The 13,923-nt window shown below is 43.8% G+C and overlaps 1 protein-coding gene across 3 annotated transcripts in view; it reads left to right on the top strand.

The window, feature by feature from the left end:
* COL14A1 (collagen type XIV alpha 1 chain) overlaps window positions 1–13,923 on the top strand; it is a 258,472-nt gene that overhangs the window by 32,338 nt on the left and 212,211 nt on the right. For all 3 annotated transcript variants that reach the window (XM_077493283.1, XM_077493281.1, XM_077493282.1), the window contains exon 2: window positions 8,938–9,053. In XM_077493283.1, the coding sequence (XP_077349409.1) occupies window positions 8,966–9,053 (88 nt within the window). In that variant the 5' untranslated portion in view covers window positions 8,938–8,965. The remainder of the gene's footprint in view (window positions 1–8,937; window positions 9,054–13,923) is intronic.

Here is a 13,923-nt window from a genome sequence, read left to right as displayed (position 1 = left end):
CATCTCGTAAATACGGTCATCTTCCTCATCCAATTACAATGGGCTTGCCAAATATAATGTACATAATACAGGGATAGAGGACGTGAAAGTACAGGAGAGTTCAGGTACAAATTGTTGAAATAGTTTCCATTTGCTTTTTCTTTTTTTATACACGCGTTACATTCTATTAGGCTGAATTGACCTCAGGCTAAAAGATAAAGCTTGGCCGATATCTCTAATCCAAACATGCACTGTTTCAGAGTTCAGGCATGTACCAAACTATAGATATTAGATGGCTTTTAATGGCTCTTTACACACTGAGACATTCGTGTACTTCTGTTTTATTTTACTTTTTTACTTTTGTGAAGTGAGCCACAAAATGAACTGATGAAGGTAATAATGTAAGGCAGACCTCCAGGACTGGAGCCCCACTATATAGCCTCTAATAAATAGAGTGCAGGCTACTGAATGCATATTAATCAAATGCTTCACATTCCACATGTCATTATCCGCAATTGTTGCTGCCCTTGGGCCTACTGACAAGATCATTTCCGGACTTGTTGGGGGCTTACTGGTCAGATGGTGACACATCTTCAAACTAATAGTGGCCACCTGCAGATACATTAGGCAACAAGACAATTGCCCCTAAAGGTAACCTGACACGAAGGAAACATAGAGGCTGTCTTTTTCTACCTATCCTAAAAATATTAGTTCCCTGCCTGTCATACTTTAGCAAGTCATACACTGCTCAAGTTTCAGCCAGTCCCTGCTGGTTCAGCCAATATTTGCGCAGTGTATGGCCCTGCTGGCACTGTTTCCTACAATAAAATTCAATAGTTCAAATAACTTAAGTGGAAGGTGCCTAATGGAAAATAGTCCATTCATGCTCTTAGCCCTTGTACACACGGTCGGACATTCCGACGGAAAATGTCTGATCGGACCGTGTTGTCAGATAATCCGACCGTGTGTGGTTTCCGTCGGAAAATATCCAACCGACAAAGTTTTAGAGCTGGTCTATAAAATTTTCCGACAACATGGTCCGATGGGACTTTGTCCTATCGTTTGTAGAGAATTCCGATCGGAGAAAGTGCCACACATGCTCAGATAAAATTCCTAGACCAAAGCTATTGGCTACTAGCCTGAACGTAGTCCCGTCCTAATGAAATAACGTCACCACGTTACGAACGATCGGATTTCCCGACAACTTTGTCCAACCATGTGTATGCAACACAAGTTTCGGACAAAATCTGACGGATTTTGTTGTCGTAATGTCGGACCGTGTGTACAAGGGCTAAGTGTGATTGCAGGAATCTGTTTTTCTAAAGGCCGAAGGACAGAAACCTTAAAAAATCTATGGCCACTTGGCCAGATTTAGCCTCTTGCTTCAGTGTTCTAAGAGCCACAGACCTGGAGCAAGCATACAACCTCATGCTTAACAACTTGCCTACTGCCCATTTTTACCCCTTTCCTGCCCAGGCCAATTTTCAGCTTTCAGCGCTGTTGCACTTTGAATGACAATTGCGTGGTCAATCAGCACTATACTCATATGAACTATTTATAATTTTTTTTAGACAGATAGAGCTTTATTTTGGTGGCATTTGATCACCACTGGGTTTTTATTTTATGCAAAAAAAATAAAAAAAACATACAAAATTTCGAAAAACAAAAAACACAACTTTTTTTCACTTTTTGTGACAAAATGTTACAAATTAGTAGTTTTTCTCCTTCATTGATGTGTGCTGATGAGGCTGCACTGATGGGCACTGATAAGCTTCACTGATGGGCACTAATAGGCTACACTGATGAGGGGGCACTGATCAGGAGGCACTGATAAGGCTGCACTGATATACAGCACTGATGAGCACTGAACTGATAAGTGGGTTCTGATATGTGTAACTGATGGGCACTGATAGGCAGCACTAATGGGCACAGATAGTCACAGTGGTGGCTGATACTCAAAATTTTTGGAGAGACGCAAACAAACTGAAAAATTCTGAAAAAAATATTAATTACAGCCTCCCTGTGCCATCAATTGCAGTCTCGCTGTGCCCATCAATTGCATCCACTGTGCCCATAAATTGCATCTACTGTGCCCATCAGTTGCAGAAACTGTACCCATCAATTGCAACCTCACTTTGCCCATCAATTGCAAACACTGTGTCCATCAATTGCAACCAATGTGCCCATCGATTGCAACCTCACTCTGTCCATCAATTGCAACCTCTGTGCCCATCAATAGCAGCCACTGTGCTCATCAATAGCAGCCATTGTTGCCCATCCATTGCAGCCACTGTGCCCATCAGTAGCAGCCACTGTGCCCATCCATTGCAGCCACTGTGCCCATCGATAGCAGTGACTGTGCCCATCCATTGCAGCCACTGTGCCCATCAATAGCAGCCACTCTGCCCATCCATTGCAGCCACTGTGCCCATCAATAGCAGCCACTGTGCCCATCCATTGAAGCCACTGTGCCCATCAGTAGCAGCCACTGTGCCCATCAATAGCAACCACTGTGCCCATTAATAGCAACCACTGTGCCCATCAATAACAGCAACTGTGCCCATACATTACAGCCACTGTGCCCATCCATTGCAGCCACCGTGACCCCTCGGCAGCATTTAACCAGCAAAACTGCCCGCCTGCTCGTTGTCTGACCGGCAGTTACCCCATTTTAGTGGCCGGTCAGGCAGTGCGTGATGGTGGCGAGCTGTGGGATGGGCAGCGGGTCAGGCAGCGGGTGACAGCAGCGAACTGTGGGACGGGCAGCTGGTCAGGCAGCGGTGAGCTGTTCGACAGGCGGTGGCTCCTTTTTCCTCCATACTTCAGCCGTGCATCTCTTCTTTCTTCCTACTAGGCATCCAATAGGATCACCTGTCCTTTCAGACAATCAGGTGATGGGTATCAGACCCGCTCTTCATTTGCTTTTCTAACACATTTGGGTGGGCTCCAAACGCATTGCTCTGCGCTCCGAGTCCACCCTATTTTGAAGCCTATTAGAGCCTATGGCTCTAATCAGGTGCTTCAGAAAAGCACTCCTGCTGCTGTAATTCAGACGCCCGGCATCCTAAAAGGGGCGTCCTAAAAGGGTCGGACACCTGAATAGGGGTGGCTGCGGTGGAGGTGGATAGATTCATGCTGTGCCTGAATCTATCCATGATACATATAGGAGGTGCCATTATAGAGGGTGTGGCACCCCTTGCACCCTTAATGGATGGGCCACCACTGGATAGGTGGTATTTATTGGCACTGATAATCAAGGCACTGCTTATCTGTGTACATGTCCCCTGTGACGCTATGCCAGCATGTGAGGAAAGTACTGCAGATAACCGGAAAGTCTATTTACATTGTGATCAGCTGTGATTGAACACAGCTGATCACATGGTAAAGGGCCGCTGTGATTGGCCGTTTAACCTGATCTGTGCTCACAACAATCACAAAGAGTGCCCCAGGGGGTGCAAGGAGGGAACAACAGAGCTGCTCTGTAGCCATCTTTCAGCTATAGTGCGCTAAGGAAGTGGTTAAAGAATGCCGATTGTACAGGCGTTCACCTCTATGTTAGCATATGTGACCATACATATATAGGCATTTACAGGATTATTTGAAGAGGAGCATTTACAGGCAGGAAAAAACCCCACCAAAGGCGCGTTCAGGAGAGGAGCTTTTCAGCAGAAAGATCTAAATGCACACAAACATGCTCGTATGCACATGAATGTATTCCAGTGGCCAGAATCATTTAATTTTCTGTCCAGTAGAATGCATTTATGCTTAAACATTGTGGGGTTGATTTAATCAAGGCAGATAGACTGTGCCTCATTTTCTAAGCTCTGGAGCAGTTGCACTTTCAGAGTGCAACTGCCCTTTGCAGCGTGCACAGTCTACTTGCCTTTAGTAAATCAACCCCCATATGTGCATAAACTTGTATACGTATGCGAAAAAATGTGCATACATGTCCACTTGCCCTCCGGAAGATTTACCCCCTTCATGACCAGGCCATTTTTTTGCTTTTTGACAGTGCGTTTTAATTGACAATTGCGCTGCCATTCACCCAAATGAAATTTACTACCTCTTTAAGCCATGTCTTTATGCACTTAGCTTTGTGCACAGGGGCACAATCATAGAAAGGGCCTTCCTCAAACTGTTATCGCAATAGTATAAAATGGCTATGTACAATATGCATTAACAGCGCCCTTTACCGCAAGCACCTGACTTCAGTAATTTGGAGGGGAGTAATATTGGGTGTACAGTGTAGGTGTGATGGTTAGGTAACATGCAGGGCAGAGAAAGCGGGTCCCCCTCCACCCTTCCCTCCGGAGTAGCATGTACTCACCTTTCTTTTACCTTACCATGTCAAGCTGACCAAGATTTCCCATAGAACTAGTGTATTTACATGAATTGAGAAGTGAAAAAAAAGTATTGCTTCACTTTAAGTACATTTTCATTTTACATGCATGCTCTGGTCCCATTGTGTACTTAAAGGGGTTGTAAACCTATGATTTTTCACCTTAATGTATCCTATGCATTAAGGTGAAAAAACACCTGTCAGTGATCGGCCCCCCAGCCCCCTGTTTTACTTATCTAAGCCCTTGAACTTCACCCACGGGGACCCACTGTCTCTTTGCCAGGGGTTCTTGGCTCTTGATTGGATAGATTGATAGCGGCGCAGCCATTGGCTCCCGCTGCTGTCAATCAAATCCAATGACGCGAGCACCAGGGGGCAGGGGCCGAGTCCAGCACTATGGACGCCAAATGGTGGACTTGGGAGCACGCCCACAAATTAATCCCCTGGGAGAGCGCTTCTCCTAGGGGGTTATTTGATAAGGGGAGGTGCCGCGAGAGACGCTGGAGGACCCAGAAGAGGATGTTCGGGGCCACTCTGTGCAAAATGAGCTGCACAGTGGAGGTAAGTATGATATGTTTGTTATTTAAAAAAAATTTAAAAAAGGTCTTTACAATCACTTTAAAAGTGGGGTATGCCTGTACCTACCTGGAGTTTGCATGTTCTCCCTGTGCCTGTGTGGGTTTCCTCCGGGTACTCCGGTTTCCTCCCACACTCCAAGGACATGCTGGTGGGTTAATTGTCACCTGTCTAAATTAGCCCTAGTATGTGTATGTATGAATGTGAGTTAGGGACCTTAGATTGTAAGCTCCTTGAGGGCAGGATGCCTCATAATTAGTTCAGCGCTATCACATGGAATGAGGGAAACCATTCATAATCCAAAATAAGCTTTGAGAAGTTGGTTTTCTTTCTGTGGTCCCCCACCGCTCCTCCTATGGAGAAAGGGAAAAGGTCAGTGCATACTATTTGGGAGGGACCCTCCTTCATAACCCGACATGGGGTAAAGACAAGGGTGACTTTATAAATGTAATGAAGCCAGTCTACATAACAGCCAGGAAAAAAAGCATTTTCAGGAGGTCAACAATGGCAGCCAACACTTTCCTTCTATGGTAAATGTACTCTAATGCCCTGCACACACGGTCAGAAATTCAGACGGAAAAGGATTTTCCGACAAAATAATCTGATCGTGTGTGGGCTCTATTGGACTTTTTCTGTCGGAAATCCCGATGGAAAAAGTTTGAGAGTCGGAGCTAAAATTTTCCGACAACAAAACCAGATCTGACTTTTTCCGATCGTTTGTAGAGAATTCCGACGCACAAAGTGCCACGCATGCTCAGATTAAATTACGAGACCAAAACTATTGGCTACTAGCCTCTACATAGTCCCATCATACGTAAAGAACGTCACCACGTTCCGAAGGATTGGACTTTGTCCGACAGTGTGTATGCATCACAAGTTTAGGCCAAAATCCGTCAGAAAAAATTCTACGGATTTTGTGGTCGGAATGTCCGACCGTGCGTACAGGGCATAATATCTCACTTATTTTGGATAGATATATATTCATTTATGTATGTCAATTAGCTCAGCTTTACTTCTCATACATTTCATAGCTCTAGCAATAAAAATATGTAAATGAATAAAAAATAAATAAACCAAGTGAATGTGTGTCTATCACTGGTTATGCAATCCATACGCAGTATATCTCACTCCTAAGCCTGATATGAAGCTTTAACACGTGGCAGAAAGGTGTTTTGGCTTGCTACTGTTTGCCTGAGGTATCAGACTCATAGTGCAGGTTTTGCCAAATTAAATTATACTCTTCATGGCTGGGAGCTAAACTTCTGATCTTATAACTCAGCTATTTCACATGCTGGCATAACTGCAGTGTAATGAGAACGGAACTCCAAGATAAGTAAATAGTGTCTAAATACAAGAGCCATGTGCATTCTTAAATCGTGGTGTGCCATGTGTATTCCTTCCAGATCAGTGCAGTGCAAGACCTGTGCAGGAGCTTCCTGTAATGAAGACCGGTCACTTCTGCTCTCTCTCTCCTCGTGCAGGATGATTGGTCTTGTCTCCGCCCCCTCCTGTAGTTTTCTGCAGACAGCCTGCAGTGGGTGGAGCTTGTTGGGTCCCTCCCACAGCTCTGCTCCCTGCACAGGCTATGTACAGCACAGTGATGCTGTCACTGCTAATTTTACAAGGTAATACCTGGGTTTCCAAAGGTATTTGATGCACACAAAGTAGATTTATACCCTTTTTTGGCTATTGAGGAATATATTTACATGAAGGTTTTTGGATCCGGTGTTTAACTTTAATGGCCCTGTGTAATCCAGTTCTGACCAGGATACCTGATTTTTTTTTATTTTCCTTGTTGTACTTTATCATAAAGGGCCTCATTCATTTAAAGGTCTGAAGGTTAAAGAGTTGTTGCTCTCAACAACCAGAATTTATATTGTTTAAAGGAGAGTAGAGAAGGGTTAAAATTTCTATCAGGCATTTTTTTTTGTTTCCTGTGTACTGCAGGGGAGATTTCCCTTCACTTCCTGTCCTGGAGATACAACAGGACATAAAAGAAAAACCCTCCAAAGTTAAAGTGGTTGTAACCCTAAAAAAAAAAAAAAAAAAAAGAGATCCTGTTGCCTTATAGCAGATTAAACTGCACTGTACTTGTGCTGTATAACCTGTCCCTCTCTAAGCTGTAATATATCTGGTTGAGCCTGCCTGTTCCTGTGTTCCTTGCTAACCAGGGTAGTTATGGCTTCTGAGGCCTGATTACCATGGTGGGTTTACATGCCTCCATCACCCCCCTGCTCCCCTCTCTAACCCTCTTCCACTGTCCTCTCCCCCCTCCCTGCCTGTCAGCTCTTGTGTGTGTGTCTTTTCTGTTGCCATAACACACAGTGTAAGTGTTTGTTTGAAAACAAAGCCTCTAAATACCTTTTTTAAGATATCTTCAGTCAGGTCACGTGACTCCCAGCCGCTCTCCTCCCCCATCTAAGGGCTACAGCGGGAGGGGCTGAGCAGCCATCACGGGGGTCACGTGACCTTGCCGGCTGATGTGAGAGGGAGATCTCAGCTCCTCCCGATGTAGCCCATAGAACAGAGTAGGAGAGCGGCCGGGAGTCACATGACCTGCCTTAAGATATAAAGGTATTTAGAGGCTTAGTTTTAAAGGGAAAACAAAGAAGGTACCAAATAGATATCAACAGGTCGGACTTTTAAGGCATGGAAGCAAATCGGAAAGTAGATTTTTTTTTTATTTTAGGCTGCTTTCACACTGTGGCGGGAGCAGCGGTGGCGGTAAAGCGCCGCTATTTTTAGCGGCGCTTTACCGTCGTTTTAGCGGCGGTGTGCGGGCGCTAGCGGGGTGGTTTTAACCCCCGCTAGCGGCCGAAAAGGGGTTAAACCCGCCCGCAAAGCGCCGCTGCAGTGGCGCTCTGCCGGCGGTATTGCCGCGGTGTCCCATTGATTTCAATGGGTAGGAGCGGTATAGGAGCGGTGAATACACCGCTCCTTCACCGCTGCAAAGATGCGGCTGGCAGGACTTTTTTCACCGTCCTGCCAGCGCATCGCTCCAGTGTGAAAGCCCTCCGGCTTTCACACTGGAGTTAAAGGGGCCGGTTTTTTTCAGGCGTTACACAGGCGCTATTTTTAGCGCTGTAACGCCTGAATACCGCCCCAGTGTGAAAGCAGCCTTATTGAAAAATACAATATCATAACATATCAAAACAATATAAAAATCATATGAAATTATATAATTTGTACATTGAGCCCTTGTGCGTCGCGTCTACGTGTTTCGCCGTAAAGGCTTCATCAGGACACAGAAAAAGGTTCAAAGACGTAGCAAGGAAATATAAAAACTTAATTTTTAGACTAATAAAAGCCATTCAATGCACACAATATAACTGGGTACAGGGGCGGACTGATCATTCGGGCACTCGGCACTGCCCGAGAGCCCCATGCCACCAAGGGGCCCCATCAGGGTTGCCAGCCTCAATAAAACCAGGGACAGTATGTCAAAATTTATTTTATTTTTCCCAAGATTATAGCTGCCCTATCTCTCCAATACCTTTCAGTGTGTGTATGTGTATTCTGTGTGTGTATACAGTGTGTGTATATTGTGTGTCTGTGTGTGTATACTGTATGTGTGTGTATACTGTGTGGCCCCGTAATCTATTGCCTAGGGGCCCCATAATCTCCTATTGCCTGGGGGCCCAATAATCTTCTCCTATTGACTGGGGGCCCCATAATCTCCTATTGCCTGGGGGCCCCATGAGTTGTCAGTCCGCCCCTGACTGGGTACTAACATTTTTAGGTGAAGTTGATCCAGGGGAAATCCGATTGCCTCTCGGGGGATCAGGAAGGATTTTTTCCCCCTGCTATAGCAAATTGGATCATGCTTTGCTGGGATTTTTCACCTTCCTCTGGATCAACTGTGGGTATAGGAACGGGTATATGGGATTGTTTCCTATTATTTTTTATTTATTTGTTTATTTTTATGGTTAAACTAGATGTACTTGTGTCTTTTTTTTTCAGCTTGACCATGTAACTATATATTGTCACTTTTATAACTAAATACATTTTTTCTAATTCAAGCAACATCATTTTTATAATTGCAGATAAGCTGACTGAAAACCATTGGGCAAAATGAAGGGACAACACAACCTACACACCATGATCGTTCTGTCACTATTAGCGGTCACAGTTTTTTTATCCAATCTGGGGCAGAGTCAAGGTAAAAATCCTTGGGAAATAAATCCATTTTCTCTTTCAGGTTTATCTGGTGTGCAGATGGAATATATTCAAGTAACAGATTGAGATTGTGCTTTATTAGTCATTTGGTTTCTTTACAGGGACGTGTGAGAATTTGTTTATGAAGTGTTATAAGTATGCAAACTATGACTCTTCATATCTTACATTCACCTTCGGCATTTCCAGTTGTAAGGCCTATCATTTTTACAGTCCTATGTAGAAGAAAATGGCTGTGTTGACTGTTTTTCAAATTTTTAGAATGTAATAAATTATTTTCTTTTTGTTCGTTTTTATCAATCAGACTCATTGTGAATAAAGGCCAACTTCACCCAAAACTGATTACTCAGTGGTTGCTGGCAAGGTGAATGACACGCTAATCGCTTAGAATTGCGATAATCCACCAGGATTCCCATTCCTGCAAAACTGCTGCAGGCAGGACAAAGCCAAGGAATGGTGTCACATTTTGTTGATAGAGGGCCAGATAAACTAAGATTGACGGTTGTTGAGGAATGCGAATTGTCACTCATGGCATCTGATTGTGGTGCATCATATGTCAAACAAACTATTTTGTTGCATTGCATATAGTTTATTTGGCTCATAACACAATGGGTAACTGCCTTGTGCCATTGTTATCTTGGCGCCCTACTGCAAACCTCCACTGCTCCAAATATTGACAAACTCGGGTAGAGATGTCCCCTGAAAGAGCTTCTGGAAATATACTGGCTCCCCAATACTTCTTCAAAGGCTGCCTGCCCTGTTCCTAGTCCCGGTAGCACACCGACAAACTCAGGCTCCAGGCTGAATCCCTCTGCAAACCTCCACTGCTCCAAATATTGACAAACTCGGGTAGAGATGTCCCCTGAAAGAGCTTCTGGAAATATATTGGCTCCCCAATACTTCTTCAAAGGCTGCTTGCCCTGTTCCTAGTCCCGGTAGCACACCGACAAACTCAGGCTCCAGGCTGAATGTCTTTTAAAGGTTTATTGCAGGTCTCAGTTAATAATGCATAGAGGAGGGTTTAGGACAGTGATGGCGGATCTTGGCACCCCAGATGTTTTGGAACTACGTTTCCCATGATGCTCATGCACTCTGCAGTGTAGTTGAGCATCACGGGAAATGTAGTTCGAAAACATCTGGGGTGCCAAGGTTCACCATCACTGGTTTAGGATGTAGGATACCGAAATGTGTGAAAAACTCAGAGGACAGCTTCCTGAAAAATTCCAGTAGTAGCTGTAGGACCTCTGGTAGCAGCTTCAAATTTATACCGATGGAGAGGTAGCCAGCCAAGTTGTCTGTGACTCTATGAGAGCAGTCTTTTAGTAGCACTTCATAGCATTTGACCCTCAGTGAATACTTAGAAACCTGGAGCTATGTTAGACTGGTCCTACTCACAATGTTCAGGGGCAGCTTCTACCCAACTTTCCTGCAACACTCTTTAGAGGAAGTTTCCCTCCCCAGCTCAGCTTCAACTGATATGTTTCCCCAGGCCCCCGGCATATGGACCTGCTGAGGCCTTGTATCAAAGTAGAACTATAGCCAGAACTTTTTTCATTTTGGATAGAGTTTAAGACGGTCATAACCCATGTCAGTTTATTTTTCCCATCTGTGTTCCATTGGGAAGATTTCCCTTCACTTCCTGTTCCATAGCCAAAACAGGAAATGAGAGGAAATTGCTACCAATTAAGGAAATCCCTTGGGGACCCCCCCTGGTCACCAGAACTAGTGGCCCCATTGGAAGTTTTCTCCTCTACTACTTTTTTGGGGACAGCCCAAAATGTTGGGATTTATTTTACTTTCACTTTCAATGATAATGGTAATCAGGATAAATAGAGACTGTGCATCTCCCTAACAGGGGCACAGAAAGCCATAAAAAACTGACAAAGGGTCTAATTCCTCTCCATTCCATCCAAAACGAAAAATAAAAAAGTTTTGCTTTTAGCTGTACTTTAACTTCTCTGGAACACACATGCCTCCTCCTAGGAGGAAGCCCCAGAGAAGAGAGACTCTAATCAGCTCCTCCCAAATATGTATCTAAATAAACATTCATATCTCCATTGATTGATCCTCCCACTCTATTGCTGGAACATTCTTCCAACAGCAGGCAGGAGTAATCAACCACCAGGTATACAGAGGAGAACCTGATGAGACCTAAAATATATATCCCAGCTTAGGTGGCTACAGCTAAGCCATAACACAAAATTTAAATAAACCCAGGGCATTATTTATTTGGCACAAATTATTTTTGTGACCATTATTTATTTGGCACAAATTGTAAGAATGTTTATGAGAAAGGTTACATTTGTGATTTTTGTTATATTTACCACACCAGTGGTATGTTTAATTTTTAACCCTTCAAACTGAACTAATATTTGACATCCTAAATAGTAGGTTTATGTTTGCCAAATACTTGGTGCACCAACAGCAGTTTATCTGGCCCAGGGACTTTCTAATATAGAGGAGAATAAACATTCGGCGGCAAAAAAGTAACATTTATTCTTCCAAGACACATCCTTCAAAGAAATATCTCACCAATGGAATTTCTGAAAGATATAGTATTGGACCCACCAGTGTCTGCAAAAAAAAAAAAAAAAGAAGGGTGGATCAGTATTGTGTGGAGTTGGCCTCTAAGTTGTATGCAATTGCATTTGCTGTCATAAAAAATGATATTGTCAATGAAGGGCTTGACCTGCCTTTTTAACATGTTTTTGTGTTTTTTATGAACAGGCTTGTTGGTTGTGATTGTGTTTCTTCTCTTCATTACAGTTTGTATTTTGGCCATGGTAAAAATGTGTAACCATATGTATATATGTATTTTGAGAAATTCATGTGAAACACTGGGGTTCAGTTATCACTGTATGGTGCTAGTGAGGACTGGAGTGAAAATCATTTCAAATGCAAAGTTAGAGAATTCTGAAGCCAAGCCTCATCGGCAAAAACCCTACTTAGATGTGACCAGCAACACCCACATTGGAACCCAACCACACCCATTTCCCGAGCACCTTGCTCTTGAGACCAACTCTTGGAGGGACGGTCAGGTTTTTTTCTTCCCATGCAAGCGGACTTATTTAGGATTCATGCACACGGACTATATTAGGCATATTTAAGGCTTAGCTTAAATCTCCTGGTTCTTATCAGCTTCTCCATAGCTGTATGTGCTTTGTGCAGCTTGCCATTCAAGTGAAAGGCTATACGCGGCTGTACTCTATTAAATGCCGATGCCTCTTTGCATTGATTTTTGCACCCCTGAGGGTTTTCTTAAAGGGGTACGTTTTATCTGTAAATATGTTGGGTGAGCATGTGCGAATGAACGCCAATTCAACAAAGAATTGGCATTTACAAGAGTACAGCTGGTGCAACCATTAACTTGAAAGAAAGTTGTACGCCACATTTGCAGCTCCTAGGAAGAGAAAGCGGTGTGAGAATTATGATGCATGAACCCTTAAAAGGAGCCTGAATATAACAAAGTGAGCCATAATCATTGATTTGTTGAAGGTACATAGTGCAGCAAGCTTCATGCTGGTCATTGTTACCCTTGCTTCACTACCTGGTGAGTGACTATTTGAGAGAAAGTATATGCTCATTGGGTGTCCTGACACCTCATTGGCTACATACAAAACCCTGCAACGTTTCTTATTAGAACAAGGAAAGTGCAAAAGCTGATTATAATGAACCAGACCCTCCCATTCAGAATGATTTTTGCGATCAGTCTGGTGAAACAAACAGCTATTCCTTCAGAGCACAAAAATGTAGAAATCTACAACTAGAAATCTAAGTTTGTTAAAATACCCACAATATACATTGATCACCCAAAAATAATTATTTTCTTCTCAACAAAAGTGGAGCTCCTCTTTGTTGTATACCCACACAGAATTTAAAAAAAAAAAAAAAAAAAAACTGTAAGGCCTCTTTCACACTGACGTCCCGTTCAGGCCCGCCTGTCAGTTTTTCAGGCGGACCTGAACGGGTGCTCCATAGAGCTCTATGGAGCGTCGGATGTCAGCGGTGACAAGTCCGCTGACATCCGACCCGCTCCGATCCGAAAAAGTGTAACGGAGGAAAAAGCTATTTTTCCATCCGTCTGCGGATCGGATCGGGTGACGACGGGCACTGCGGTCCGTCGTCATCCGATCTCCCATAGGGGAGAGCGGCGCTGTGACAGGTCCGTCCCTGCGCAGTGTGCAGAGACAGACCTGTCATCTCCCTGCTCAGAGGGGATCGACGGAGTGATCCCCGCTGAGCAAACGGATATCCACGGGGCGGATCAGAACTGATCCGCCCCATGTGAAAGGACCCAAAGCAAAGACATAATAAGCTAGTATGCAGGTGGGAGTCTTCTTCCCAGCAAGATCAAAGAGCATCACAGTTTGTGTTATTATTAAAAAACCAAAACAAAAAAAAACACGAAAAGCCTTTCCTTTGCCATATGCTATAGAGAAGAACCCTTGCTTGCTATCTGGAAGCAGTGGTCTCTCTGCACAAGTCCAACGGACACCCATCCCTCTTGCAGAGTCAGACCTGTACAGTAGCTCCGCTTACAGGAGAGCTCTAGCTTTGAGTCAGCAAGGTGGGTGTCAGAACTCTATAGAGACAACTGCTGGCAGGGGACAAGCTTTTCTACTCAGGCTGTGGTTGCTTTCCTACGAAATCTAACGTTAAGACTGTTGTTTTAATGCATGTGGAATGTATTAAGTTGATTGAAACTGAAAATGTAATTGGGATTTACTGGTAATGGCACATCCAGTTATAATTAAGCCCCCGTGTAATTGGTTCACTGTATTATGTAAGTGATGCTATTAATTTATTGGATAACTAAATATAAAATTAATATTTTGTGCAAAATGTTAATACAATGT

The sequence above is a fragment of the Lithobates pipiens genome, unplaced genomic scaffold (genome assembly GCF_037356315.1).
Source record: "Lithobates pipiens isolate NorthernLeopardFrog02 unplaced genomic scaffold, aLitPip1_a1.2 Scaffold_19, whole genome shotgun sequence".
In the NCBI taxonomy this organism is placed as follows: Eukaryota; Metazoa; Chordata; class Amphibia; order Anura; family Ranidae; genus Lithobates; species Lithobates pipiens.
The sequence above is the reverse complement of the archived record's forward strand: the minus strand, read 5'-3'. Positions and strand labels throughout refer to the sequence as shown.